At 42.2% G+C, this 27,491-nt stretch overlaps 1 protein-coding gene across 1 annotated transcript in view; it reads left to right on the top strand.

The window, feature by feature from the left end:
- Window positions 1-23,659, top strand: part of Slc7a2 (solute carrier family 7 member 2) — a 57,116-nt gene extending 33,457 nt beyond the window's left edge. The window contains exons 2-12 of the mRNA XM_031339588.1: window positions 625-1,015; window positions 1,930-2,085; window positions 5,508-5,673; window positions 6,820-6,953; window positions 7,865-8,087; window positions 10,192-10,331; window positions 12,762-12,864; window positions 14,213-14,418; window positions 15,895-16,061; window positions 16,919-17,027; window positions 18,324-23,659. Coding sequence (XP_031195448.1) covers window positions 640-1,015; window positions 1,930-2,085; window positions 5,508-5,673; window positions 6,820-6,953; window positions 7,865-8,087; window positions 10,192-10,331; window positions 12,762-12,864; window positions 14,213-14,418; window positions 15,895-16,061; window positions 16,919-17,027; window positions 18,324-18,517 — 1,974 coding nt within the window. The 5' untranslated portion in view covers window positions 625-639 and the 3' untranslated portion in view covers window positions 18,518-23,659. The remainder of the gene's footprint in view (window positions 1-624; window positions 1,016-1,929; window positions 2,086-5,507; window positions 5,674-6,819; window positions 6,954-7,864; window positions 8,088-10,191; window positions 10,332-12,761; window positions 12,865-14,212; window positions 14,419-15,894; window positions 16,062-16,918; window positions 17,028-18,323) is intronic.
- The last annotated feature ends 3,832 nt before the right edge of the window (window positions 23,660-27,491 follow it).

Raw genomic sequence — 27,491 nt, forward strand, 5'->3', positions numbered from 1 at the left:
CTTCTGGTGTGTCTGAAGACAGCGACAGTGTACTCACATACATGAAATAAATAAATAAATCTTTAAAATAAATCTTTAAAAAGAAAAGAAAAGAAAGAGGATATGTACCTACTACTACCATCACCAGAATTCCTGATTCTACAGCAGTATTAGAGCCCAAGTATCCCAAGGCCAAGAATGGGGGCGAGTGTTACTGTTGATGGCTATGAGGAAGTTGAAGGGTCAGCAGATCACTGTGCAGGTGTGCAGCCCATGAAGCACAAGCTGATGGGACTTAATGTCTACAGTTACACAGGCTGACACACGGCACCCTATACCCCTCGCCCCGGGCTGCCTTCCGTCTGCTGAACCACATGTCCCTGTAGAGAACACCAAACAGACCTTTGAAATTGCAGTATTTCTTTTAAGTATAGGTTGTACATATTCCTTGGAATTAATGTGGAAATAGATAGTAATAATATGTATTGATGAAATACAGAGAAGTAAGAAATTAACTCACCAACGAATTCTTAAGCCCGCCTGGATGCTCTGAACCAGGTATCTATTAGGTAAGAGGCCCACTGCCCTTCTGTGTTCAGTGGGAGGGGAGGTGGCCTCAGACCCCTCCTCTCCTCTCTCCTATAGGTTGCTCTCTTCACCATGATTCCGTGCGGAGCAGTGCTGACATTCGCGCGATGTCTGATCCGGAGAAAAATTGTCACCCTGGACAGTCTGGAAGACTCCAAACTCTGCCGCTGCTTGACCACCATGGACCTCATTGCCCTGGGGGTTGGAAGCACTCTGGGTGCTGGGGTTTACGTCCTGGCTGGGGAAGTCGCCAAAGCCGATTCTGGTCCGAGTATCGTGGTGTCTTTCCTCATCGCTGCCCTGGCTTCGGTGATGGCCGGCCTTTGCTATGCTGAATTTGGGGCCCGAGTACCCAAGACTGGATCTGCGTATCTATACACATACGTCACGGTTGGAGAGCTGTGGGCCTTCATCACCGGCTGGAATCTCATCCTGTCATATGTCATAGGTATGCTTCGAAAACACCTATCAGTAGTGTACAGGGTAAAAGCAGCTCTCCAGAAGGCCTCTGCTCTAGGGATAAACCTGCACTTCTCAGCTGTGGGGAGGGCCTGAGGAAATCATTTGTTCCCTGTCTCGCTTAGTCCTATCTAAAATACATCTTCATCACGGAAGTCTGATTTTGCTTCCACTTTGAATTCGTGATTCTCAGTGGCTTTGAAAACTGAAGTTTTTAAAATACTTTTTTTTCTTTTCATGAGTGTGTGTATGTGTGCACACGCGTGCGCGCGCATAGGGAGGTCAGAGAACAATGTCACAACTCTTCCTCTATGGCTCTTCTACCGCCTTCTTTGAGGCAGCATCTCCCTGCTGAGGCCTGTGGTTACATTCCAGGTAGTCTTGGCCGGCTTGCTCTGGGGTGTTAGTCTCTGCTTTCTAAAGCAAGACTTAACAGGCCATGCCACCCAGTGCTACTTACTTAAGGGTCTGAACTGACAGCTTGCATAATGAAGCAAACGTTTTAACTGCTCAGCCATCTCCCCGGCCCTTAAATAGCTCTTTGTCTGATATGGGCATTTAATTGCTACTGTAGCTGAGCATGATGATACACACTAGTGTGATGTGTGCCTGGGCTGCATAGCAGGACCCTACCCTCAGGAAGAAAGAAAGAGAGAGAGAGAGAGAGAGAGAGAGAGAGAGAGAGAGAGGAAGGAAGGAAGGAAGGAAGGAAGGAAGGAAGGAAGGAAGGAAGAAAGGAGTCCCTGTGATTTTTTTATTGCAATATTAATTTGGTTTTATAATGTGGTTAAAATTTTCAGCTGGTGTGAACTAAGCCAAGTTCCTCCAGGAATCCATTAGGCAGATGTTATGTTAATTTTCTACCTGCAGCCTTTTATTCTCTTAACATTCTGTGTTGTGTAGGTACATCCAGTGTCGCTAGAGCATGGAGTGGCACCTTCGACGAACTTCTTAACAAACAGATTGGCCAGTTTTTCAGGACATACTTCAAAATGAATTACACTGGTCTGGCGGAGTATCCAGACTTCTTTGCCGTGTGCCTCGTTTTACTTCTGGCAGGTAAGGAAACCAGGCACATGCCATTCCCTGTAGTGAATCACCCTAAGGGGCTGGGAAGGGTAAGTTGCATAGGCTTTGGAGCCTGAGCTCTCTGAATGAGGTCAGCATTTGTATCAATGCCCATAGGGTCAGTGTTGAATCTCTGTAAGCTTCATTTTCCTACGTTTCACAAAGAGGATTGCATACGTGTATATGAAAGGGTGAGACCTCATGTCTGAGGGAAGGGCACCGGGAACGCAGTAAGTCATGGGATGAAGACATCAGTCTTTCCATTGAGAGCATCGATTTCTGAATACTAATCATAGACGATCAAGAATGGGAACAGCATTTCTGTTAGACAAAATTTAGAATCCCATGGTATTGTTTCATCCTGTTAAATGCAACCAGGGTCATTAGCAAACATATTATTTCTAGAAAAAGAGAATAGGATTTTCCTGCCATGTATCCACTGTAGACATCTATTTGCAAAGGAAGCATTCAGCTCACGTGGCATTTTCTAATGCAGATATTTCTAGTTAATATTATATAGTAATAGTATTATTATATAGTATTATGCATCATGTAATATATAATATATAACATTATTTAACATGTAAAATAATACACACTAATATGTATAAGCAGCCTAGTTAATATTAGCATATTTATTTATAGATGGCTCCATTAAACTTAAAATAGTCAGCTTTAATCTCTTAACGAGGAGATGCCTATAGCTATGACTCGTATTTGGAACTATTAAATTCCATAACAGGACCTCCGCTGTAGCCTGAGTCTTCGTCTTCTGCTCACTGACTTCCAATCTTGTCTTTAAAGGTTCTCCAAACTTACATTAGAATTTTGTTCCTAGACTGTTTGAAAATTAATATCTCTATAAGTATTCCCTCAAACCTCAGTGTTATATGTTAGCCAAAACTTGTTTTAGTAAAGCTACCAGGGAAGCATGTGTAGCATTCAGATGAAGAATCTGTGTGGGCCTCATCTCTGGGTGGAGGATAAGAACTTAAGTAGACTCCGCACTGGCATGTTTGGGACCTAACCTAAAGCGTGGCTTTGCCCTTCTTAAGTTGTGCCCCAGAGGCACCTAACCCGATAGCCTCTTACAGAGTCCACGGCTGTGCCAGCCCCACAGCGTTCCTCTGTGCCACCAAGACATTTGATGATGTGTCGTAGTGGGAGCTGTGCATGCAGAAGCATGACGTGCAACTGTTCTCATCTGTGCTTGCACAGTTCTGCTTCTGGGATAGTGGGTGCTGCGCGTGCAGGGGAGAGGCAGGCAGACCTGCTGCATCCTCTTCTCATAGCAACCATTGCTCCAGTAGTAAAAGTTTAACTAGGATCCATAATTCATATTTTATGTCAGGTGGATGAAAGATACAGATAGGATAAGCAGAATAATCGTTTAAAAGCTGAAAGAAAAGTGAATATGGAGTTTGAGGGAAATCTTACTAAAAGTAGATACTAAAATAGGGTCATATGGGTTATTCCAATAAATATTTACATTTGTAAGCAACGTGTTAGGGTTAGAGGAATCTATAGAACCAGGAATGAAGTTCCTCATTAGCATTTGCCTAATACACACAGCCTCTATACTTGCCACTGAAATAAACCAAATGAAATAATTTTAAAATGACAGAGATGAAAAATATAATCTATGAGTGGCTAGTAGACAGCTAATAATATTAATATATAAATACCTCTTATAAATCAATATGAATAAAATACTCTGCCGTAAAACTGGTACAGTGTAGATGAGGCCAATTTTGCTTTGTATAAAAATGCATACCTGGGGCTCGGAAGATGACTCGGTGGATAAATTGCCTGCCATTATAAGCACAACAATGTGTGTCTGGATCCCCAGAACTCGCCTAAAGGCTGGGAATGGTGATACGCATTTGTAACCCCAGCACTGGGGATGGGGAACCAAGGCAGGTGGATCCCTGGATCCCTAGAGTCTATTGGACAAGTAACCTACTCAAACTGAGGAGCTCCAGTTAGAGTGGGAGATTGTCTCAAAAAATGAAGTTCAGAGAATCAAGGCAGACAGCCACATCGACCTCTGACCTCCACATGCACACTCATGCACATGTGCACACACCTACACATGCACACTTGTACGCATGCACGCCCACACATGTACAAGGCATGCCTTTCCAGACACCTTTTTTGCGGTTGTTTTCAGGGCATCCTGACTGTGGCTTCTCCTTCCTCCACTCCTCCCAGAATCTTCTAGACCATCTTCCCCTCACCCCCAGATCTACTCTTCTGTTGCTCTTCAGGGAAGAGCAGGCCTCCTAGAGACAGATAGCAACTGAACACAGTGAGACTAGGCACAAAGCCTCCTGTCAAGGCTGGATGAGGCAACCCAGCAGGAAGAAAGGGGTTCCAAGAGCAGACAAAAGAGTCAGAGACACCCCCACCTGCTTCGGTAGGAGCCCCACAAAAATACCAAGCTACACAACTCTGACATTGATGCAGAGGACCTTTGTGCAGACCCGTGCAGGCCCTGTGATTGCCACTCAGTCTCTGTGAGCCTCTGTGACCCTTCTTAGTTAATTCCGTGGGCTATGTTCTCCTGGTGTCCTCAACCCCTCTGGCTCCTACAGTTCTTCTTCCCCATCTTCCATGGTATTCCCCAAGCTTCAAGGGAAGAATCCTCCCATACACTCTTAATTTACACACGACTATTTGCAAAGAAAATGTTATAGAATGCAGAAGGATATTTATAAAATGGCAATGATGTCAGTGCTGTTTATAAAATAAAACCAAGAGTGAGCTAATTGTCTATAAATAAGGGATTAAAGTATCCCTACATAGTATGTCATGCTGCTGCTAAACCTGAGGATAAATTTGTTGGTGCAGAAATATATGTATGTGCATGTGGAGAATTCTGCAGGGATACCAGAATTGATCTTTATTCTTTATACTGCTCAGTTTCATCCAACAACTTTACATTCCTAATATGAAGTAAATGTATTCAGGCGAGACTAAATTTAACAGAGAACCTTTTGTTTGGCATGGCACTCAAGTATTATTTTCTGGCGATATGGTCAGGAGGTAGATGGCAGACTTATGACTGGACTTTTTCTATTAGCCCTGGAATAGCTTTTAAGGACAGCCTTTCAAATGTAAGTCTTCTGTCTGTGCCTACCGTAGTAATCGTAGCCATAGTTAACTAGGCTTACATAGATGGCATGGACTCTCTTCAGTGCGAGCACAATATAGTATGCCTCCAGACATCAAAATCAGCCCAAAGGCCTGCGTCAAAGCAAAGTGACTAATTACTGAGCTAGCAATACAACTGAAGAAATGTAAGGTATACATATATATGCACACAGTAACATCCAATGCGTGGATTGGAAAGGGCTAGCATTGCCTTTTCTGTGGCAAAGAGCCCACACTGATGCCTTCTCTTTTTTCCACAGGTCTTTTATCTTTTGGAGTAAAAGAGTCTGCTTGGGTGAATAAATTTTTTACAGCTATTAATATCCTGGTCCTTCTCTTCGTCATGGTGGCTGGGTTTGTGAAAGGAAATGTGGCAAACTGGAAGATCAGTGAAGAGTTTCTCAAAAATATATCAGCAAGTGCCAGGTAGAATATTCGGTCCCGCTTGTATAGTCCCTTTTCTCCGCTCCCCCCTTCTCCCCTGTCCCTGCTCCCTCCCCACCCTCTCAGCTCTCTGTGTGTTACATTCTAAGAGTCCTTGCGACTTCTCTCTAGAGCAACCATTCTCAGTCTCGTTGCTTCTGAAACCTTTCTGGGGAGTGAGTGGCTCTAGAACACAGCTCCTCTTCTGTAGATTCTCCTTACTAAGGTAGGGCGCGCTTCTAGCTGAGCCACCGTGTGAAGCTCTGCAGGCTCCGAACCTCAGCCGCCAGGGCGGTCACAGCACTGGAAGAACATCACCTCTGCTCCTCAAGAGCTCACTACCTCTAAGGAACTTGAGTAGTTTCTTGTTCCTGTTTGATTTGAATCTTTGGTCACACCCTGTAGTTTCTCCTTTGGTACAGTTTCATTGCATGCTTTCAAGCTTTTGAGAATTTTGGAAGCCACGCATGATGACATGCCCCTTTAATCCCAGCACTTAGGAAGCAGAGGCAGGTGAATCTCTGAGTTCGAGACCACCCTGGTCTACAGAGGAAGTTTCAGGACAGCTAGAGCTATACAGAGGAAGCCTATCTTGAACCCACACACACAAAATCTTTGAATTATATATAAAATCTTTATTATAGAGCATGGCTCATATGTGGGATCTTTGATGTCAAAGTGCTGCTTGCCTGTGTGTTTCATCTAGCATGGCTCTATGCAGATCAGCACAGGTGTGTACACTGGAGGCCAAGGCGAGAGGATTGACAAAAATTTAAGTCTAGCCTGAGCTATGTTGCAGATTCCAGATTAATGATTAATATGGATTCATAGTGAGACCCTGTAAAACACACACACACACACACACACACACAGTGAGAAAGAGGAAAGAGAGAGAAAGAGAGTTTGGACTAAGCCTTTTGGATTTGCCATTGAGTAGCCTGTAGTTGGATGCCAGTGACATAGGTCATTGTGAGGGAGTCTATCATATTCTCTAGAGCAAGACGACAGAATAAAGTTTTAGTTTTATATACCTTAGCTTCAAGAAGCCAGTGAGCAGCAGCAGTCTCCCTAGGATTGGAAAGCTTGAGAGAAAGCACCAGAAGGTACATTTTCCCTGAAGTGGCTGACAACGGCTGTCCTTTCCTTCAGAGAACCACCTTCTGAAAACGGAACAAGCATCTATGGCGCTGGCGGCTTTATGCCCTATGGCTTTACAGGGACGTTGGCTGGTGCTGCAACGTGCTTCTATGCCTTTGTGGGCTTTGACTGCATCGCAACAACCGGTAAGGGAGATGCCTCCTCGTTACTTAGAAGCAAAAGGGACCACAGGGGTAGCCGCAGGTACAACAGAGGATCAAGGGAAGAAGATGAGGTGTGGGGTGGGAAGGATCCTAACTTCTCATCCACCTGCAACCCATGCTGCCTATGATACAAAACCCACTCGCTTTAAACACTAAGAAGGCTGGCTTCTGTATGGTCAAGGGCGGCACCTACCCTGAAGGTATTATGAAGATCAGCTAAGACAACACATGGGGCTGATCTGATGAGAATCCCAAATGCTGCTCACAATTCTGTCTTTTTACCTTTTAGCTAAAGGTTCTGTCCTCTCCAGAGAGTTTATCACCTTAAATTATCTTTTTCGTCCACCAGGCAAATTATACCACTTCTTTCCTCTGTATTCCGAATGACAAAATCCTCATGCCAGAGTCTGTCTAGCTTTCCAGTTGCACAGCCTTATAACTGACTGTTTGGAGAGCTTCAAAGATCGGTCTTGCTAGAAGGATATTCTGATGTTTTTAATGGAATCAGAAGTTTCATATAAATAGATGAAATACATTTTATGCGAAGTCCTCAAATTCAAAAGCTCACAGAATACCAGTGCGGCTGCTTTCCACATGATGTCAGCTGTCATTCTAGACCTAAATACTTGAGAATGCTCATGAGCCGCCTTTTCCCCCTCTCTGCAGCTAGGAACCTGACTTGGATATTCCGCTCTTCTTTTCTCCCTCTGATTGTTGGATTATTTGTGCTAGTAGCAAAGTATCCTCAAGAACAGGAGAGAGCTTTTATATGAAATAAAGAACCCAAGGGACAGAAGCAGAGTAGACCACAGAGGACAGGGGAGCTTGGACCACAGTAAGTCCCCCGCCTGTTTAACTCTTTACTGATCATGTGACTCTCTGTGTTCCCTTAGGTGAAGAGGTCCGGAATCCCCAAAAGGCTATTCCCATCGGAATAGTAACTTCCCTACTTGTTTGCTTTATGGCCTATTTTGGGGTTTCTGCAGCTTTGACACTTATGATGCCTTACTACCTCCTGGATGAGAAAAGTCCTCTCCCTGTTGCATTTGAATATGTTGGATGGGGCCCTGCCAAATACGTCGTGGCAGCAGGCTCCCTCTGCGCCTTATCAACCAGGTACATTGCACTGCCCTCGGGACTGGGGCTCTTAGAGGGGTCTTACAAAGGGTAGTCACTGCTTTCAAATGTGCTTTTGTGGGATGTGAGGATAGTTCAGTGGTAGAATGCTTGACCGGAGCTCTGAAGGCCCTGGCGCCCTAGCCACTGCAACCGCAAGATTGATTTTGTATATTCTAAAAATATCCTAACATGAGGAACACATTAACAGCTATGTACTCAGTGAATAATTTGCCCAGAATTGCTGTCTAAAAACCTTGAATGATTACAGAAACATGATCATTGTCAGCTGTTTCTTCCCCCAAGAGAAGGATGCTATAAGCTTCAATCGTAATATTCATAGTACTGGGACATATGAATATCAGGGTCACACATAATCACATATTATTGGGGTGGCCATGCTGCGGACGTCAGTCTGGCCTGCATTGTTTCGGTCAGTCGGAGACTATACACAGACTTGACACTTTGGACAATTCCCCATTAAGTATGCGAGTGTGTCTGGGACTAGAAGCCACATGCTGTGTCATTTTTAAACATAAATGTGCTTCTAACTGTGAGGAGCTGAGCCTCTCTCCTTTAAGTGCTGATCCGAGTGGATGTATTTAAAAAACAGAAATTACCATTCTGAAATTGCCAGTGGAAATTCTTTATGTAAAAAGACAAAGGAATTTGAACATCAAATGTTCAGATTTTCAGTAGCTACTTATTTACTATGTCACAGCCCTCAGCTCAGGTTTCCAGAGTATCTCATATGTTTAGTTAGCATATCTGAAGCAGAACATCTCATGCAGACCACACATCATAGCAGAATATTCTCACCAAAGAAAAGCACTTTTGACTGAGCATCCCTTTTTTTTTTAAGTTGAAAATAATTTTCACATTTTTGAAACTAGAAATTTTTTGTAGTATAATTTATCAACATGGCTTTTACTTTTTTTATTTCAGAGGTGTTTCTAGTTTCTAGTCTCAGTAGTACTAAGTGAGTTTAGGGATTACTTCTTTGGGTTTCTCAGTGATCTGCTGTTGATGAGGTTCATTAAGAAGAATTCCCAATAGCTTTAGTCCAAACCCTGAAACTAGTGTGCCGCCATGATCTTTGAAGGGGTGAAAAGATTCATTCCCCTATGGCTACATCAATTATTGATGCATAGCATGCTACCGTGGTTGGTCTTTACACATATATAGTTTGAATTTCAGAAACTGTAGTTATGCTGTCAACTTTGCAAAAAAAAAAAAATTCTCAGTTAACTCTGTTGAGTTGGCATTATACAGAGACCAACAGCCATATTGGTCTAGAAATGTTGAACTTATTTTTTTCCCATTTGTGCAAGCATAACACGCTGTATTAAATATGTATGGTCTTATTTATGTTATCAATAGGTTTTTGAAATCAAATACATTACCTCTTTTTCTTAAATCATTACTTTCACAACTGAATATTAGGTAGAATGACCCAAACAATGAACATAAATAATTCAATTTATCTTAAGCAAAAATTGTATACTGAACCTCACTGTTACTAACACTTAATTGTAGCTCCTTCTATATACTAAACCTATATGTTCAATTTTTCAGCCATTCTTTGACTTGATTATTTTAATGCTTAGAACTATTACATATATCAAAGGTCAATCAAAAAAAGATTAATCTATAGGATGCAAAATCATGGTAATATGAAAATATGTAATCACTGCATAAATGGGTGACTTACTGTGGCATAAGACTGATTGATCTTTTTAATTTCCTCTTAATTTGGGAATTCTGTTTTCTGAATTATTAACCCTAAGACATTTTAGTGGTCGACTTCATTTAATTTTGCAAAGTCTAATTCATTTTTAATTCAGTAACAATCATGGAATAGGAACAAATGACTTGCAGTGTTGTCTCTGCACTCACAATCTGGTTGGGCAAATATCTGCAAGAGTAAAGAGTACCACGGTGGCCATTACCGGCAGGTGTGTTTACATGCCCAACGGTAGTGCCCTTTAAGACCGTGTGAGTCCCAGCTGTCCTGCGGCGCGTTATACAATCACTGTGTCTCTATTCTGGGTGTGGTCTTGCATGAACGTGTTTGCCATACTGCATGTCTTTGCTTTTTACTCAGTCTTCTTGGATCCATTTTCCCAATGCCTCGTGTAATCTATGCTATGGCGGAGGATGGGTTGCTTTTCAAATGTCTAGCTCAAATCAATTCCAAAACGAAGACACCAGTAATTGCTACTTTGTCATCGGGTGCAGTGGCAGGTGAGAGAGTTGACTTTTACTAAGAAAAGGGGGATCACTTTTTCGTCAAGAACTCTGAAAATGTGGACAGGTGGTTTTCTGTTTGGATTAACATAAAGTTCAATATCTTTGTGACTTTCCTATTTTTATGTTCATTGTGTACCTGTAAGTATCCTTGGAGAATAATCCTCAACTCACGTTGGATTATGAATTTTTCTGTTCTAGTCTTCTGGGTTCTATGTTCCCCTTACCCCGCATTCTGTTTGCCATGGCCCGGGATGGCTTACTGTTTAGATTTCTTGCAAGAGTGAGTAAGAGGCAGTCACCCGTTGCTGCCACGATGACTGCAGGGGTCATTTCTGGTAAGCTTTACAAACAAGGGTTTCTCCATCATTGGACTAAAACGTGCTGTGCGCGTGCATGGACTTAAGGAAGGGTCTGCATGCTGTGCATGTAAGTTAAAGACAAAATCATGGATGAACTGGTATATAAGTATTGGGATTAACAGCTTACAATTATGGTGATGGTGAAACGCTAAATTCACTCTTAGCCAATCATTGGGAATTCTATCATTTTACTGTGTTAACCATTCAGGCATCTAACAAATGTTTGAAGTGTTGTTAATGATTCTCCATTATGTTCTAGGTATTACTCTTCTAATTGATGAATAAGCACATACAATCGTAATTTGGGCACAGAAAAAAATACCTGCATTGAATAATTTCTTAATTTTGGAAGTACTAATTGTAAAATAATGATTACAAGACTTTTGAAAAGCTGAATGTTACCAACTCTTAATCCAATATAAGAAAAGAAATGTCAAATGTCAAGATAATCTGAAGTGGTTCATTTGTTCTCATTACCCACAGTGCAGTGGACTGCTCAGCACATTGACACACCTGCTTGGCCCTCATTCAGAACCTACTTGTCTTTTAGTAGCTTAGACATGTACATTTTGCTCCTAGAATCCAGTTGGCCTACATTGTGGCATGCTATGATGTCCATGTCAACTACTTCTGGCCAGACTCTTAGAGCATATGGAAATTTCCAGGGAAGGCATAGACTGAGACAATGATGGTCTTAAGGTTCCTGATGCAGGAAGTAAGAGAAAGACTGTAGTAAGCTTTATAGCTAGATGAAGAGGAGCTGTCTTGGGAGTCGATGTTCAAATAAACATTTTGACTTTGTTGAGACTCTAATGTGCTGGGAAGTTGGGACCAAGAATGTTTTTGTTAAGTACACAGTTAGTTTTTCTTTCAGGTAAGGAAGCATTTGCCAAAGTCATTTCACCTGGCAGACATCTCCTAAATATGACACTTGAGACATAGTTTGGAAGGTCAAGTCACTTATACTTCTCAGGCTTAAATGTTTGCCCTCATAAAATCGTGCTAGGTCAGCAGTTCACAACATGTGGGTTGCAACCCCACAGGGGTCACATATCACACAGCCTGCATAACTGATATTTAAATTATGATTCATAACAGTAGAAAAATTACAATTATGAAGTGGCAACAAAGTGACTTCAAGGCTGGGGGTCACCGTGACATTAAAGAGGCGCAGCATTAGGAAAGGCTGAGAAGCAGTACTGAGCCATTTTATTCAGTTCACTCTGATGGTAAAGATAACCCATGCCGTAATAAATACTTCCTCATAAAGTACCAGTCCTGCCCACTAATAGTTCTACTTTGAGTCTAGAATTTTAAAGATAATTTAACTTTCTCCTTCACTTGGAAAAATGTGATTTAGCAGTATAATAAGACAGTGAAGGTAATAATTAAAAGCATTGTAGTAGTAGAATGCTTTCTAAAGTATTGTATTTCATATTTTACATTCTAGCACTCATATTTGCATTTTTAATCTTAGACCAGAGAGTTTCCACGAAGAATTATTATTTGGCTATCTGTCATCATTACAAACATGCTGCAATTGTAATGATCCAGACTGTGTGGCTTTAACTTGATTAGAGTTTACTCTGGGTCCAAAATGTAATTTCATTGAAAATGAGTATTATTTTGTAAAGACTACTGAAAATATTTTGAGTTATATGAGACATGATACAGATGGAATTTAAAGGACTTACATAACTTGTGTACAGAAACCTAAACTTTCCTTATGATGGAAACAGCAGTTTCTGGCATTTCTTCACAGTGTTTGTCTACCTTGTGAGACCTCAAAACACAGTGTTCTGTCATATAATCTTTTCACTCTTGGTTAAGCCAGGTTTTAAATAATCAAAGCCAATGTATTTAGTGTTTCCTAAAGAGCTAGGTAGGGGCTTTGAAGTCTTCGTGTTAGCAGTTTGTATGTCTCAGTAAACATCTTATGATGTAACATGATCTGTCATTGGTACCAAAACAGAAAAGTGTCAGTCAGTTGTCCCTGACTAAGTGAACAACTGTAAGAAATGTCACCAGGGGCCTTGGTTTCACTTCCCTGTCTGTTTCCCAACAGCTGTGATGGCCTTCCTTTTTGACCTGAAGGCCCTGGTGGACATGATGTCTATTGGCACGCTCATGGCCTACTCTCTGGTGGCAGCCTGCGTGCTTATACTCAGGTGAGTCTCTATTGGTTCTAAAGAGCGTGTACCCGGTGGAATGCAGGGAGGAGCGACAGTGAGAACTCTTAAAGGCAGCAACTTCATCAACATGGGAGGCCATGCCATTAAAATAGTAATGTAGAGTGTGGGAGCAGACTTGGCCTTTAGCAAAGAACTGTACTTACAGTGTGACTCCTACAAGAGCTTGGCCCATCTACGAAGCAGTCTATTAAAATATGTGCAACTACAGAATTCTATTTTTAGAATTCTAAATACTAGCAGACTGACCAATAGAGCCTTATTCTTGACGACTACATGATAGCCTTTGTTTATATTAGCAATGTCTCCTGAATATTCTTCCAAGTCAATAAATGTATATCCGCCTAATATGTGTGACAAAGACCCTCTCAAAAAGACACCAACAAATAGATGTAGAGAATGCTCATGAAAAAAGGTAGATTGCCAAGCGTGAAGAAAGCAGAGCTGGCTTGAGTATCAGTAGACGACACACATGAAGGGACATTCATTCAGTGGCTTCCTTGACAGTAAACGCTGGCATTTCAGTAAATAGATAGCTATTCAGACTTTAGGAAACAAAGCTGTCGCGTTTGAATAGGTTTGAATAGCGTTACGAATCTACATTAAGAAATGATAAACGTTTGTGTATGTGTACAATGCAGGATGAACTCGTACCAAAATGCTCAAAGACTTAAAGGTGCTGTTGGGTTGCTCGTTGCTTCTTTCTGGATTCCTCTGTGCATTTTCCTTAGTGAACGTATTTCTTTCCAGGAAGGGGAAGTGTTTCTGAAGTAAGCAAGGGCCGAGGATACTAGGAAGTGAAGCATGCGATACGCCGGGGAGCTGCAGGGGAACAGGACCGATAACAGGAAACTGGTTCCCCGTAGTTAGGTGGCCAAGTAGCTGTGTGAGCTTATCTAGGTGAAGCTAGATAAATCAGGATGGAAATAAAGAAACATGGCCAGAGGGACTGACTAGGACACAGCCTTTGAATCCCAAGCCAAGGGACCGTGCAGTCCAGAGCTGGCAGCTGTTTTTCTGCTTTCCCCAGAGCCTTCAGATACCATCCTGGTGTCATAATTGCTTCACCTTTAATTTTAACTTTATATTTTGGCATCTACTGTATAACTTTCTGATTAAGAAGCAATGAGAAGGAGTTCAGAGTTGTTGTGGGTATTTTAGAGGTTTGTAGCCTAGTTCAGCACACTGTGTCTTGGAGTCATGAGAAGCGTCACCCGACTGTACCCACTGTGACTTTGTAAATTGTCTCACCAAAGAGTTTTAGGTGATAGGTTTATCTTTGGGCCGATGCGATTAAAGACACCAACCAATATTTATTTGGGGATAGGTACCAACCTGGCTTGTGTTATGAGCAGCCCAAATACACCCCTGAGAAAGAGATTCTGGAATCATGTACCAATGAGACTTCGAAGAGCGAGTCCCAGGTCACCATGCTGCAGGGACAGGGTTTCAGCCTACGAACCCTCTTCAGCCCCTCGGCCCTGCCCACGCGACAGTCAGCTTCCCTCGTGAGCTTTCTGGTGGGATTCCTGGGTAAGTTTTCACTGCAGGTGTTGAAAGGCCCAACAGATGTGGATGTGGAGAACCTGGCCTCACAATGCCCTGGGATATGTTAGCAGTTTGAGATGTGAACTTTGTACATAACAGAGACACTGGGAAGTGATGTTGTGTAAGAAGATCTGTGAGCTAGAGGGATGGCTCTGTAGATGAAGCACATGCTGTTCAAATGTGAGGCTCTGGGTTAAGATCTCCAAGGCCCATGGGAAGCTGGATGAGGAAGTGCATGCCTGTAATACAAGCATGGCTCTGGCAAGATGGGAGGCAGAAAGAGAATTCCCCACTAGCTTTCATGCCAGCTAGCTTGCTGTACACAGTGAGAAATAGTAGACTCTACCTCAAACAAGGTTATCTTTGGATCTCCACATACATACTATGGCACACATGTTCCCCCAGTCCCACTCATACACACACAAGCCAGAAATCCCTACAGTAAGTGACAGAATTACAAACTGGCACATTTCATTGGCTTAGGGTATTCCCTATGTTAAAGAATCAAGCCAAGTAACAAAACTGGATCCCAATGGTATTGGGAAGCAAAATAGAGAAGGTTTGTTTGCTCAGCTGAAGTTGCCTAATTATCCATTTGTTGAGTGACATCTGTTGGGGACTATCTGTGTGCCTACTACTATTCTGGACCCTCAGGGTAGTGAGGAACTATCCTTGCTCTTCAGGATTGAACAGTAAGTTCATGGAAGACCAGAGAAAGTTTCTCTAAGAGTGAGTAGGAGAAGCTTTCATTGCGTAGTTGATGGTCAGAAGAAGTCTGACATCATTGCCTAGAATATGAAAAAGATTCAGCTCGTGGGATATTATATGTTTGTTTGTTTTGTTTTGTTTCTTTTTTTGTTTTTTTGAGGCAGGGTTTCTCTGTGTATCCCTGGCTGCCCTGGAACTCACTCTGTAGACCAGGCTGGCCTCGAACTCAGAGATCCGCCTGCCTCTGCCCCCAAATGCTTAGATTAAAGGCATGTGCCACCACTGCCCTATTTGTTTGCATTTATAAATAATCTTTATAATAGCTTAACATAAGTAAAGTTGCTATTTCCCATTGAAAAAAACTGGAAGCTGTACACACCAAAAACACCCTATCCATGTAGTTTGCGAATAGGAAATGAAGAGCCCTGGTCACATGACAGACAAAGCAAGGTGTTAGTGCCAAATGGAGAGGTTGCCTTCATAGAAATCAGAAATGAGAACATGTATGCGATCCTTAGATGGGTGTAGTGGCCAATCTCTGTTTCCCAATGGAAAAAGAAGTGGGGCATCAGTATGGCAAGTAGATCATGAAAACTTGCTGTTACACCAGGACAACCCACTAGAACTGAGACACACCAGGGCAGGATGTGTACTGACTCTGAGACACGCAAGGGCAGGATGTGTACCAACTCTGAGACACGCAAGGGCAGGATGTGTACTGACTCACTCTGCTTTCTGTTCTGACCTCCATAGCGTTCCTCATCCTGGGCTTGAGTATTCTCACCACGTATGGAGTCCAGGCCATTGCCAGACTGGAAGCCTGGAGCTTGGCTCTCCTCGCCCTGTTCCTTGTCCTCTGCGCTGCTGTCATTCTGACCATTTGGAGGCAGCCACAGAATCAGCAAAAAGTGGCCTTCATGGTATGTGAAATAATAATTAAAATCCTAATTGCTATGTACACTTCCTCTGTATGTTTTCTCTGTGTTTTTCATTTGCCTAAACAAGACCAAGCAGTGAACAAGAGGGTCAGAGTTCTTTGATGAATCCCTTTTAGTAACAGTACATGAACTATGAACTGTCTTACTCCCCTTATCAAAAACTTGAGCATGCACACACACACACGTGTGTGTGTATATATATATATATATGTATATATATATGTATATGTATATACATACATACATACATAGAAGGAATAGATTTTGTGTTAAACAGTCTATATAGTATTAGGAACATGACATATGATATTCTGGGTTTATTCCCAAGTACTAAAAATTAAAATTAAATAATAGAATGAAGGAAGATAATTTGAGGATTTTATTTTCAGAAAATTGGAGCCCTCTTGTGAGGATTTATTGCCACCAAGTGCCTCCCTTTGCAAACTAAATTATCCTGCCCCAATGGAACTAGGAGGAAGCCTGAGTATGAACAGTGCTTCCTCGATGGGTCCCCCAGGATGCGATGTGTATCTAGAGTTCCAGAGGCACTTGCTGGTGATGGCCGAATGAGACCAGTGAACTCTCAGCTACCTGATTCCCTAGCCCTGGGCGGTGCCTGCACGGGTCGCTGTTTTGGTCCACTTCAGCAAGTAACGTGAAAGTGACTTTCCTTTCACTACTTTCTATAGGAATGGTGTTTATTCGCGTTGTCCTTTTTATGAGACTGTAAGCGTAGTGACACAGTGTGACTATATGTCAGATATTGGCACTGCCTCGAAATAACTTGGAGACCACACTCTCACGGTAACCCCGTCTTCAAAGGATGTCTCTTCTCACAGGTCCCCCTCTTACCGTTCCTGCCGGCCTTCAGCATCCTGGTCAACATTTACTTGATGGTCCAGTTAAGTGCGGACACTTGGATCAGATTCAGCATCTGGATGGTGCTTGGTAGGTGCTCGCAGTGCCTTGTACTCCCGGACTTGGGTTCACCTTGCTTTGTGGGCTGCGCCGTCTCCTTTACTAAAACTAAAAGCTCTGTCAATTTCCTTCCATTCCGACCTCCGAGAACATCTCAGAGTTTTGTTTCCTTATGTTTTCAGATACCTTTTCTTTATTTTTCCTTCCTTTCTGTTTTTTCTGTTGTGTTGAGTATTCAGCCCAGGCCCCACACAAGCTACCTCAGGCCTCTGAGCCACACCCCCAGCCCTCCCTCAGGCCTCTGAGCCACACCCCTCAGGCCTCTGAGCCACACCTCCGGCCCTGCAGATGCAAGATTCAAGTCTCTCAATATCCCTGGGCTTCACACAGATGTTATTTTCTCCAACTTATGAATGAGAAAATGAAGCCCTCAAAAAGTCACCATAACCATGCCAAAGGTTTACTTGACTTTCTCACTAAAGTGTGGAAAAATTCGTATTTATAAGTGATTCTCTTCCAAGGACATTTGAATCATTGCCTCCTTTACCCCACAGTTAGCATGGCTGTTGACAGTCCTTTGTGCTCAGGCCTTCTTCTATCTGTTATTTGACAGTAACAGATAGAAGGCTCTCTGTGTCCGTTGTGAGCACAAGGCACGCTTTCCAGACTACCTGACCTTGACGCTGATAATCCACTGCTAGGGTTTCATGTGTAATCTGAGCCTCTGCCTCACCCATCGTTCTACTCAGAGTCAATCTGTTGAGTTTCAAGAATGTAAGTGGAAACTTTCCACATAATTGTTGTCTGAAAAGACTAGTTGACAGAAAAATATATCCTTTAGGGTTGGGCTGTCACAGAGGAAGAAGTGCTTTCTATCTGCCTTTCACGTCCTATTTTTCTTTTTAAAGATATTTTTATATTTTTATTTAAATATATTTTAAATTGAAATATAATTATATGGCTTTCCCTCCTCTGCTTCCTTCCACCCAGGTACCTTCCTCTAACCCCTCCATGTCACCCCCCACATGCGCATTCTTTCAAGTTGATAGCCTCTACAATTATAGACAACAACTAATGACCACTGGGAGGAGGGGTAGCCTCTCCCACGGGTGAGCCCCTCAGTGGTTGTCCAGTGCAGAGTGGTCGGCCCTGAAACCTTTTGTTACCGCATGGGTAACAAAAGGGGCCTCATTGGGTTGCATTTATGTATTCTATATGCACACGTTCTGTTCTTCTAAGGCCACACAGAGAGAAAGGGGGAGACGTGCTGTATTAAATTGTCTACATTAAAACACACTGATGCCCGCGCACTCTCTCTCCCCATAGGCTTTCTGATTTACTTCGCCTATGGCATTAGACACAGCTTGGAGGGTAACCCCAGGGATGAAGATGAGGAAGATGTTTACTCAGACAACGCCAATGCAGCAACAGAAGAAAAATCCACCATGCAAGCAAATGACCATCACCAAAGACACCTCAGCTTACCTTTCATACTTCATGAAAAGACAAGTGAATGCTGATGCTGGCCCACGGTCTTCCCACGCATACCTTAACCATGAGTACATGATGGTGGCAGGATGCCACCATCAGGCTGGGGTGGCATGGGTCTGCTGTGGACATGGCTCGCCTAACTTAGACTTCCTCCTCCACACAGCTTCTCTTCAGATGGTGGATTGTGTGTCTGGGGAGACTGCCTGAGAGCACTCCTCAGTGATGAGTACCCCCAAAATAGTATGTCTGTGCGTGTACATGTATGTTTGGGAATGTGAGCGTTCAGTGTTGTTGGTTATTACTCTGTGACATAATTCCAGTGTGGTAATTGGTGGCGTATACTGACTGCACACACTAGTAAGCAGTATATGACTGAATAGAGATGTATTCTGTACATGTCCTATGTGGTTGGGGAAATAGTGGTGGGTTTCTTTATTAGGTATACGACCATCAATTTGGACATACTGAAAATGCCACCTCCTGTCATGATGTTTAACAGTGGTCAGGGGTGGGGAAGGGATGAGGAATGGGCCTCTTGTATAAATTGTAATGCACATATTCTTCTCCTGCTTGCTAAGACAGTCTTCTTAAATGGCCAGGGAGAACATTTGTTTCCTCTGTATGACAAGATGAAGAGGTAGTCTGTGACATGAGATGGCCAATCTTGGTTTTGAGAGCCTTGGTCTTTAAATATAACACCTCCACCTGCCATAAATGACATACCCCTCAGCCCCATGAAGGTCTCGGGAGACGTACCATGGCCTGCTTGGGACCCCTTAAGCCAGAGAATGAAAGTAGTCCCTGTGGCCTCCAAGGATCAGAGACTTGCAGAAGATGCTTGGATAGGTGTCCTGTTTTTAAAAGAGACTGAAGGCAGAGCAGGCCTCCGTATCACCCACATTTAGTAGAATGCTTCAGGCTGTTTCCCGTTACTTTATACCTAATCACAGCTCAGCATCTGCTCCTTCATCGAACGCAGAACTCAGTCTTTTGATTCTCATTTTTCCTCTGATTGGATGGAAATGAATGTGGTAGCAAATTCTATATTTTACAGTGTACAAAAAAGGCACAGATGAAGGGGTATAGGAAAATACCCTTAGTCCAGTATCACAGGGCATTTGAGCCCAGTTTAAGGATTTTTGACCTAGCTTACCTCCGATATTCCTTTCAGAAATGTTTAGAGATTCCCCTACTTCCCACCCCATCTCATCATTTACCACTTTTAAATTTTGTTTTCTCCCTTTCTTTATTTCTTTTGTTTGTTTGTTTGTTTGTTTGTTGAGATGGGTTCTTTCTATGTAGCCCTGTAACTCACTCTGTAGACCAGGCTAGCCTTGAATTTTGAGCTCACAGAAATCCTCCTGCCTCTGCCTCCCACGTAGCTGGGATTAAAGACTTGCACCGCCAGTGCCTGACCACTTAGCAGTTTTTATTTCATTTGCTTTTAAAGGACCACACAAAGCCTCTTAACAATAAATCGTCAATTACTTTCAGAACACAATTATACAAAACTTCGAGCTAAATAACCAAACTGGATTAAAAGCAAAATGACCTTTGTATATGATTAAATAAACTTTTAAATTAAGATTCTCTGATTGCTACACTTTTCCTTTATAGGGTTCTCTGATAGTGGATGAGAAACCCCCAATCATACCTATTCCTCATGACTTAACCTTGTATAAATAATTAAATGGTGTATTGGATAAATCTAGAGCTAGACACTTATACGGGCATGGCACTCCCAGGAGTCCACAAACGCTAGTTGCCCTGCATAATCCAAAGAGATGGTTGCTTTCCCATAGTTCTCCTAAGAGATCATTTATTTAACTGGTGCTGATTTGGCGTAAGCAGGCATTCACTTGGATAAGCAGACAAAGGTTCTGGGTTCCTGGTTGTCAGGGATGCATCCCTAACCCAGAACTTAGTGCTGACATTCCAAAATTTCCAGGGTGCATGTGGTAAATCTGAAGGCCAGACACTCTTTCTAACTGCTAGCTTTACAGAGAAGGAATGGGATAAACATGGGCTAAAATAGTCTGGGAAGGACTGTAGGCATGATCAGGAATTGATGTCACTAATGGCTGCTCAGAGAGGGAGAATCAGGGATGAGCCCCATGGTAGGTTATCTAATCCCAAATAGTCAACATTAAACACTTGCACATACAAGCAATACTAATTGGACTCAACAGGTTACATACACACACAGACATACATATACTATGTAACAATAATAAAGAAGAGGTTATGGATTTTGTAAGGAGTGGGAGGAGCTGGAGGGGAAAGGCGAAGATAGAAATTGTCAGAATACTTTCCTCATGTATACTGTAACAAAAACAGATTCATTCAGACTGTGAAAAGCAAGCTGAAGTATTGTGCCCACTGTGTTCAGTCAGGGGCAGAATCTAGTTCAAAATGTTCACACCAGAGCACATTGGAAACATGAATGTCTTTAAAGACATGCTTTCTCAGTGACCATGCCTTTTCTTTCCTGTGAAGCACCAAGTGGACAGTATGTCTGTGTGTATAGTGTTTATAAACACATTAACATTTTGTGTGTGTGTGTGTGTGTGTGTGTGTGTGTGTGTGTGTGTGCGTGCAGGGATTGGCTATCAGTGTGAAAGTAAGTTGAGTTTATGATGAGCTTTGGATATGATATTGTTACGTAGATTTAGAAAACCCAATTGATGTGGAGAGAGTTTAATGTTTTATACTGAGAGATGATTTAGATTTTAAGCTATTTTAAGATATACAATTTTATATATATATATGTTTTCTATAGATAGATTCTTTAAGACATATTTATCATGTTTCTAATATGAAGTCACTAGTGACAGGCGCTTTGGAATCTGAATGGAGTGGGAGCCTTGAGTCGTTCTTGTTTGTTTGTTTCTGTCGCACTGCTTCTGAGGCACAGTGAATGCCAGCACTACCTGCTCTTTGCCAACCTTGTCCTCCTACACTTGAGTTCAGTACACTTTGTACAAAATGTCCTAGTCTCTGTCTTGGGGTCACCAAAATATTTTGTGTAGGTTTGACTAACGAGCCAACACCCAGAATCTCAGATGGGTTACACATTCTATTCGTCATGAAGAGCAAAAGCAAGTTGGATTTCTTCCTTTGCTGCTTATCTTTCTTGCTTCTTACACTAAGAACTGTGCTGTTGGTGTTTTCAGTGAGATTGTCTCGTAACAGCACACTTTAACTTTATGGTCTTTACAAACAAGACTGGCCTGCCAACCACACATGTAAAAGGATGGCTATGAGAACTCAAGTTTAGAGACTCCTGAGAAAACTTTCTAAAACCTTTGAGGTGATCTCAAATATCTTAATCTTGTTTTCCCTAGTGATAAAAAATGACAATAAAACTAAATAACCAAAGTGTTATAAATGTATATATCAACACTAATATGTAAAATCAACATTGAAACTATTGTTGATGTTAACTTTAGTACAAACTATAGTTGATTTAAAAAAAAAAAAAAAAAAAAAAACAACCCCAGCTTGTGAATCATCTCCCTGAAGAATAAAAGGTTGTCTAATTTTAATTTTTATGAAGTATTTGTTTCAGCCAAACTTTTTTCGAAGTCCCAGGTAGTTGCTTAAAATGTTTTCTCGTAAAACACTGTGAGTCAGAATTGCCACTGAATTGTTTTATAACTTTGAACATTTAGCACGGGTGAAGAAGCAACGTAATTGGCTTACCTTACAGTGCTAAGGATTCAGAAGGAATGCTGGCACCTTACCTTCTCCCTTCTTACATCTAGGATGCGTGCGTGCGTGCGTGGTGATGGTGTATCCCCGAATCGCCACCTAGATGCTGAAGTTGTACTTTCTCTTGCTCCCTGACAGCCCTGCTAGGGATTTCTCCAACTGCACTTTAAATGATAGTCCTCAAAATACAATGTCAGCAGCACTTTAGGAGGGTGGGTTTAGAGTGTTCTTCACGGATTATTCTCAATCACCTAATATGTAGGGCTTAGGGCTGGTTAGATAAGTGACATTAACTGTCCATTTTGCTAGTACCAAAATAGTGCCTTCTATGGGAAGTGCCTTCTGTACATTTTCTATTTTATATATCAAGGGAAAGTGCTGAAATTCATGTAGCCAACAGTGCCAGCAAAGATCACCTTAGCTCTACATGTGAAAATAAGGCTTCTAGACTCGATTGTTTAGCTAAGACTTTGTTTTCCTTGCATACTTAAAGAATTTAAGATAGCTTTGTGGATTTTAAGAGGCCTGCTTCTACAGTTGTATTCCTGGTGTAGGTGTTGGCTTTTGTAGTATCCAGGATTGTTTATATTCACACAGTTTGGGCTTACTGGTCTCAGATGTATTCTGTTATGTAAGCATAAGCGATTTTACAACTGCTAGCCAGGAGCTCCATCCCTGTCTGTTTTTACCCACAGCTGAAGCCACTGCAATGGTTTCTGGACTCTAAGCAGCCTTTCTGACCACTGACAGACCCGTAGAGATTACCTAGGACCCCAGTTTGATGCCACAAGCCAGGCATTCTGCAGTATGTGGGCGTCTGCTGTTACACTCTGTCTTAGATAGTAAGAAAGGAATAAGAAGTAATGAGTATAAGGTCATCTGAGATCCTTAACTTCAGTTCCAAGTAGCTCATGAGTATATTAAGATGAATACGGACCAAGGAATACCTGTACTCATGAAGGGGGTGGCTATGCCTGGGAGATGGCATGGTAGGGTCTGGCCTGCTGTATTTCCTGCAGGTGCATAGCCTCAATGTGAGCAGTACATCACCAAGACCCTGATGGCAAAAAGCCTTGTGCTGCCTGCAGGGCGGGCTCCTGTACCCACACCTCGTCGATAGGCCCCTCCTTGCATGTCCACTGGCAGTGTGCCAAGTTGCTTCGTTGCTTTATTTTGTTATTGTTATAGTTAATAGCATTTGTGCATAGAGGCCTAAAACCATCCAGAACTTCTCCATCTTCAAAACCCTATAAGTACCCTATGGCAAGTACTTGTGCAAGTGTAAAGAATGTGTTGTTTAGTAGTGTCGTTTTAAATGATGATTGGTGTTCCTTTTTTACATGCAAAGTTGGACTCTTATTTTTTAGACTTTGTAAATAAAAACTTTTGCTGCTTTAATTGTTGTAATGTATGCTTTATAATGTAACCATGTGTTTTTAAATAAACCTTATTATGACTTACTTATGATGATTTAGTGTGCATATGTATCACACAAAACAAAGACACATTTCATACTTACTTAGATTTGGGGAGCTTTTGTTTGTCTTTTTCTTCTGAATCCAAGGGCCTTTCAAAGCTCAGAATCACAATGCAATCTGCTTCATTATTATTTTATTATACTGAGAGGGTCAACACTGTGGCTACCAAGTCTTATGAGTTCAAAGATAAATATACCCAAAACTTTGGTCCTCCTGATTACATAACAAAAATATTCAGCTGTTTTTGAAGCATGCCACCTCAAGATCCCATGTCTAAGATTATCACTTTAACTGCTTGATTAGATGGACTAGTCACTTTGATATTGATCTTCAGAAAGTTCCTCTGTCTGTCTTATCACTAGAAAATACCTGATAAGCAGTGTGGAGTTAGCCTGATGGTGGGCAAGAGCACTTCTGTGAAGAGGAGGACCCAAGTAGTGATTTCCAGCACCCATGTAAAACCTAGACATGGCCACATGTGCCTATAATCCCAGAACTGGATGTTATGGGTGAAGTCAGGCAGATCTAAGGAAGTCACAAAGCTAACCTAAATGGTAATCCTGGGTTTCATGAGAACTATCTCAAAAATAAGGTGAGGAGAGAGAAGAAAGCACTCATTTGTTCCTCTGCCTTCCAAATGCATGTGCACAGGTGTGTGCCCTTCTACAGAATACATGCACATGCACACAACGTATGTGATAGGAAGAGAGTCATTTTGGCCCATGGTTTCTGAGGTTTCAATCAGTGGTCACTTGGTTACATTTCTGGGTGTGCATATTATGGAAGAAAGGTGTGGTAGAGGAAAAGCTGCTAGAGACAGCCTAGAAGCTAAGAGATAGAGCAAGGGGCAAAGACAAGCAAAGACATCCACAATGACCCCTTCCTTAACCAGCTCCACCTCCTAATAGCTTGTTTGCCTATTAACTTCTCAATGGATTAACTCGTTGCCAAAGTCAGTACCCTGGTGATCCAGTCAGTCTCAATAGTACCAATACTTAGAGACCAAGCCTTGAGTGCATGAGCACTGGGGGCCATGTAATACCTAAAGAGTAACAACAGCTTACAATAATTGGTGATTAGTATGGAAATGGAAAATTTATTAATTTTTTTCAGCCTAGTAGATAAACATTTCCCAATAATAACTCTATAAAATGGAAGGAAATGCTCAAAGAATTTTATTTTAACATGATTCCAAGTCATCTAAATTATAGGTCTCTTGGGACACCTTGTTTAATTTGTGAAGTTCTTTGGTGTAGCTCACTAGTTCCTATTGAGTTTCCCCCAGGGAGGAGAAAAATTGGTTATCAAATAGCCCTGAAATTATACAAATAACATTATAAAGACTGAGCACACACACACATACACTTGTATGTAACAATAGTTATTAGATAGTAATCAAGTCTCTTCAGTGGAGCTTTGTTGTGTTTGTGATGGTTTTACTATGTTGTCAAGGATGGCCTTGAACTTGGGCCCAAGAAACCCTATTATTTTCCACCTCCTGAATAGTTAGTCTGTAGGTGTGTGCCCTTCTATGTCTAAGGCATCAAAGTAACTTAAAGATTTCTCCAAAACACACAAAAATAACTCCCACCTGCCCATGTCTTAGTTAGGGTTTTACTGCTGTGAACAGACACCATGACCAAGGCAACTCTTATAAAGGGCAACATTTAATTGGGCTGGCTTACAGATTCAGAGGTTCAGTCCATTATCATTAAGATGGGAGCATGGCAGCATCCCAGCAGGCATGGTACAGAAGGAGCTGGGATGAAGTCAGGCAGCTTCAACTCTCATCTGAAGGCTGCTAGCGCAAGACTCACTTCCAGGCAGCTAGGATGAGGGTCTTAAGCCTACGCCCACAGTGACACACCTACTCCAACAAGGCCATACCTCCTAAGTGTGCTATGCCCTGGGCCAAGCATATACAAACCATCACAGCCTCATTACCTCCAGGTGTCTCTTAGTGTAGATCAAGGTAGAGAAGTATTCAGAAGCACTGTCCTGCCATGTGAAGCTTTCTAGTAATAGTTTATAGACACTCTGTCATACTTTCAAACATCAAACCATTTCGATGCACTTAAGACAGGAGCAGCCAACTGGAAGACAAAGGCTATCCAGGCAAACCCAGGACTACCTCTTGGCCCAAATCAGAGAAACTGTCATGGTTCAGAATTCCATGATTCTCTAATGGGTGATTCTCCAAGAAGCCAGAATCTTCCCCAGCCTGCTCATGTGTGAGCCCAAGAGAAATCAGACTTGCGGGGCTGGCAAGATGGTTCAGCGGTTCAGGGCTCTAACTGCTCTTCCAAAGATCCTAAGTTCAAATCCTAGCAACCACATGGTGGCTCACAACCATCCATAATGAGATTTGATGCCCTCTTTTGGGGTGTCTGAAGACAGCTACAGTGTATTTACATATAATAAATAAGTCTTAAAAGAAGAAGAGGAAGAAGAAGAAGAAGAAGAAGAAGAAGAAGAAGAAGAAGAAGAAGAAGAAGAAGAAGAGGAAGAGGAAGAGGAAGAGGAAGAGGAAGAGGAAGAGGAAGAGGAAGAGGAAGAGGAAGGAGGAGGAGGAGGAGGAGGAGGAGGAGGAGAAGGAGAAGAAGAAGAAGCCCCAGAAGCAGCAGGACAGCCTGAGCAGGATCCTTTCTACTTCCCTCTTCACCTAAGAGGAGGTACTGCAGATCCACAGCCCTCTCTGCCTTTGCCCCCTTCCAGCAAGCAGAGAGCTTGCTTTTGGGGAGTGCTCTAACCCAGGGACTCAGTGACCTTCTAAGGCAAGACCAGCCAGGAGGCACAGGCCTCAGAAGTGGCAGGGCAGCCAAAGCAGGATCTTCCCTCTTCATCTAGGAGGGACTGCATATCCACAGCCCTCTCTGCCCCTTCCCTGCAAGTGGAGAGCCTGTCTCCAGGGTTTGCTCTGACCCCAGGACTCAGGAGGGACAACTGATCCACAGCCCACTGCACACAGGTCTTACCTGAGGAGAGCTGTTCTCCCAGAAGTGCTGACACAGGCTTACAGACCCACAGGAGGAACAAGCTCCAGCCAGAGACAGCAAGAACATCAAACACCAGAGATCAACAGATGGCAAAAGGCAAAGGCAAGAATCTTACTAACAGAAGCCAAGACTACTTGACTTCATCAGAACCTAGTACTCCCACCACAGCAAGTCCTAGATAACCCAAAACACCAGAAAAGCAAGATGTCCAACTTAAAGGGCCAGTAAATATCTTTAACAAAATTATAGAAGAAAATTTCCCTAACCTAAAGAAAGAGATACCCAAGAACATGCAAGAAGCCTATAGAACTCCAAATAGACTGGACCAGAAAAGAAATTCCTCCCACCACATAATAGTCAAAACACCAAATACACAAAACAAAGAAAGAATATTAAAAGCAGTGAGAGGAAAAGGTCAAGTAACACATAAAGGCAGGCCTATCAGAATTACACCAGACTTCTCACCAGAGACTATGAAAGCCAGAAGATCCTGGGTTGATGTCATACAGACCTTAAGAGAACACAAATGCCAGCCCAGGCTACTATATCCAGCAAAACTCTCAGTTACTGTAGATGGAGAAACAAAAGTATTCCATGACAAAACCAAATTTAAACAATGTATTTCCACAAATCCAGCACTTCAAAGGATAATAAATGGAAAATTTCAACACAAGGAGGGAAACTACATCTTAGAAAAAGCAAAAAAGTAATTTTCCAACAAAATTAAAAGAAGATAGCCACATGAACAATTTTCAAACTCTAACAACAAAAATAACAGGAAGCAACAATTACCTTTCCTTAATATCTATTAATATCAA

Source organism: Mastomys coucha, unplaced genomic scaffold (assembly GCF_008632895.1).
Source record: "Mastomys coucha isolate ucsf_1 unplaced genomic scaffold, UCSF_Mcou_1 pScaffold22, whole genome shotgun sequence".
Taxonomy (NCBI): domain Eukaryota; kingdom Metazoa; phylum Chordata; class Mammalia; order Rodentia; family Muridae; genus Mastomys; species Mastomys coucha.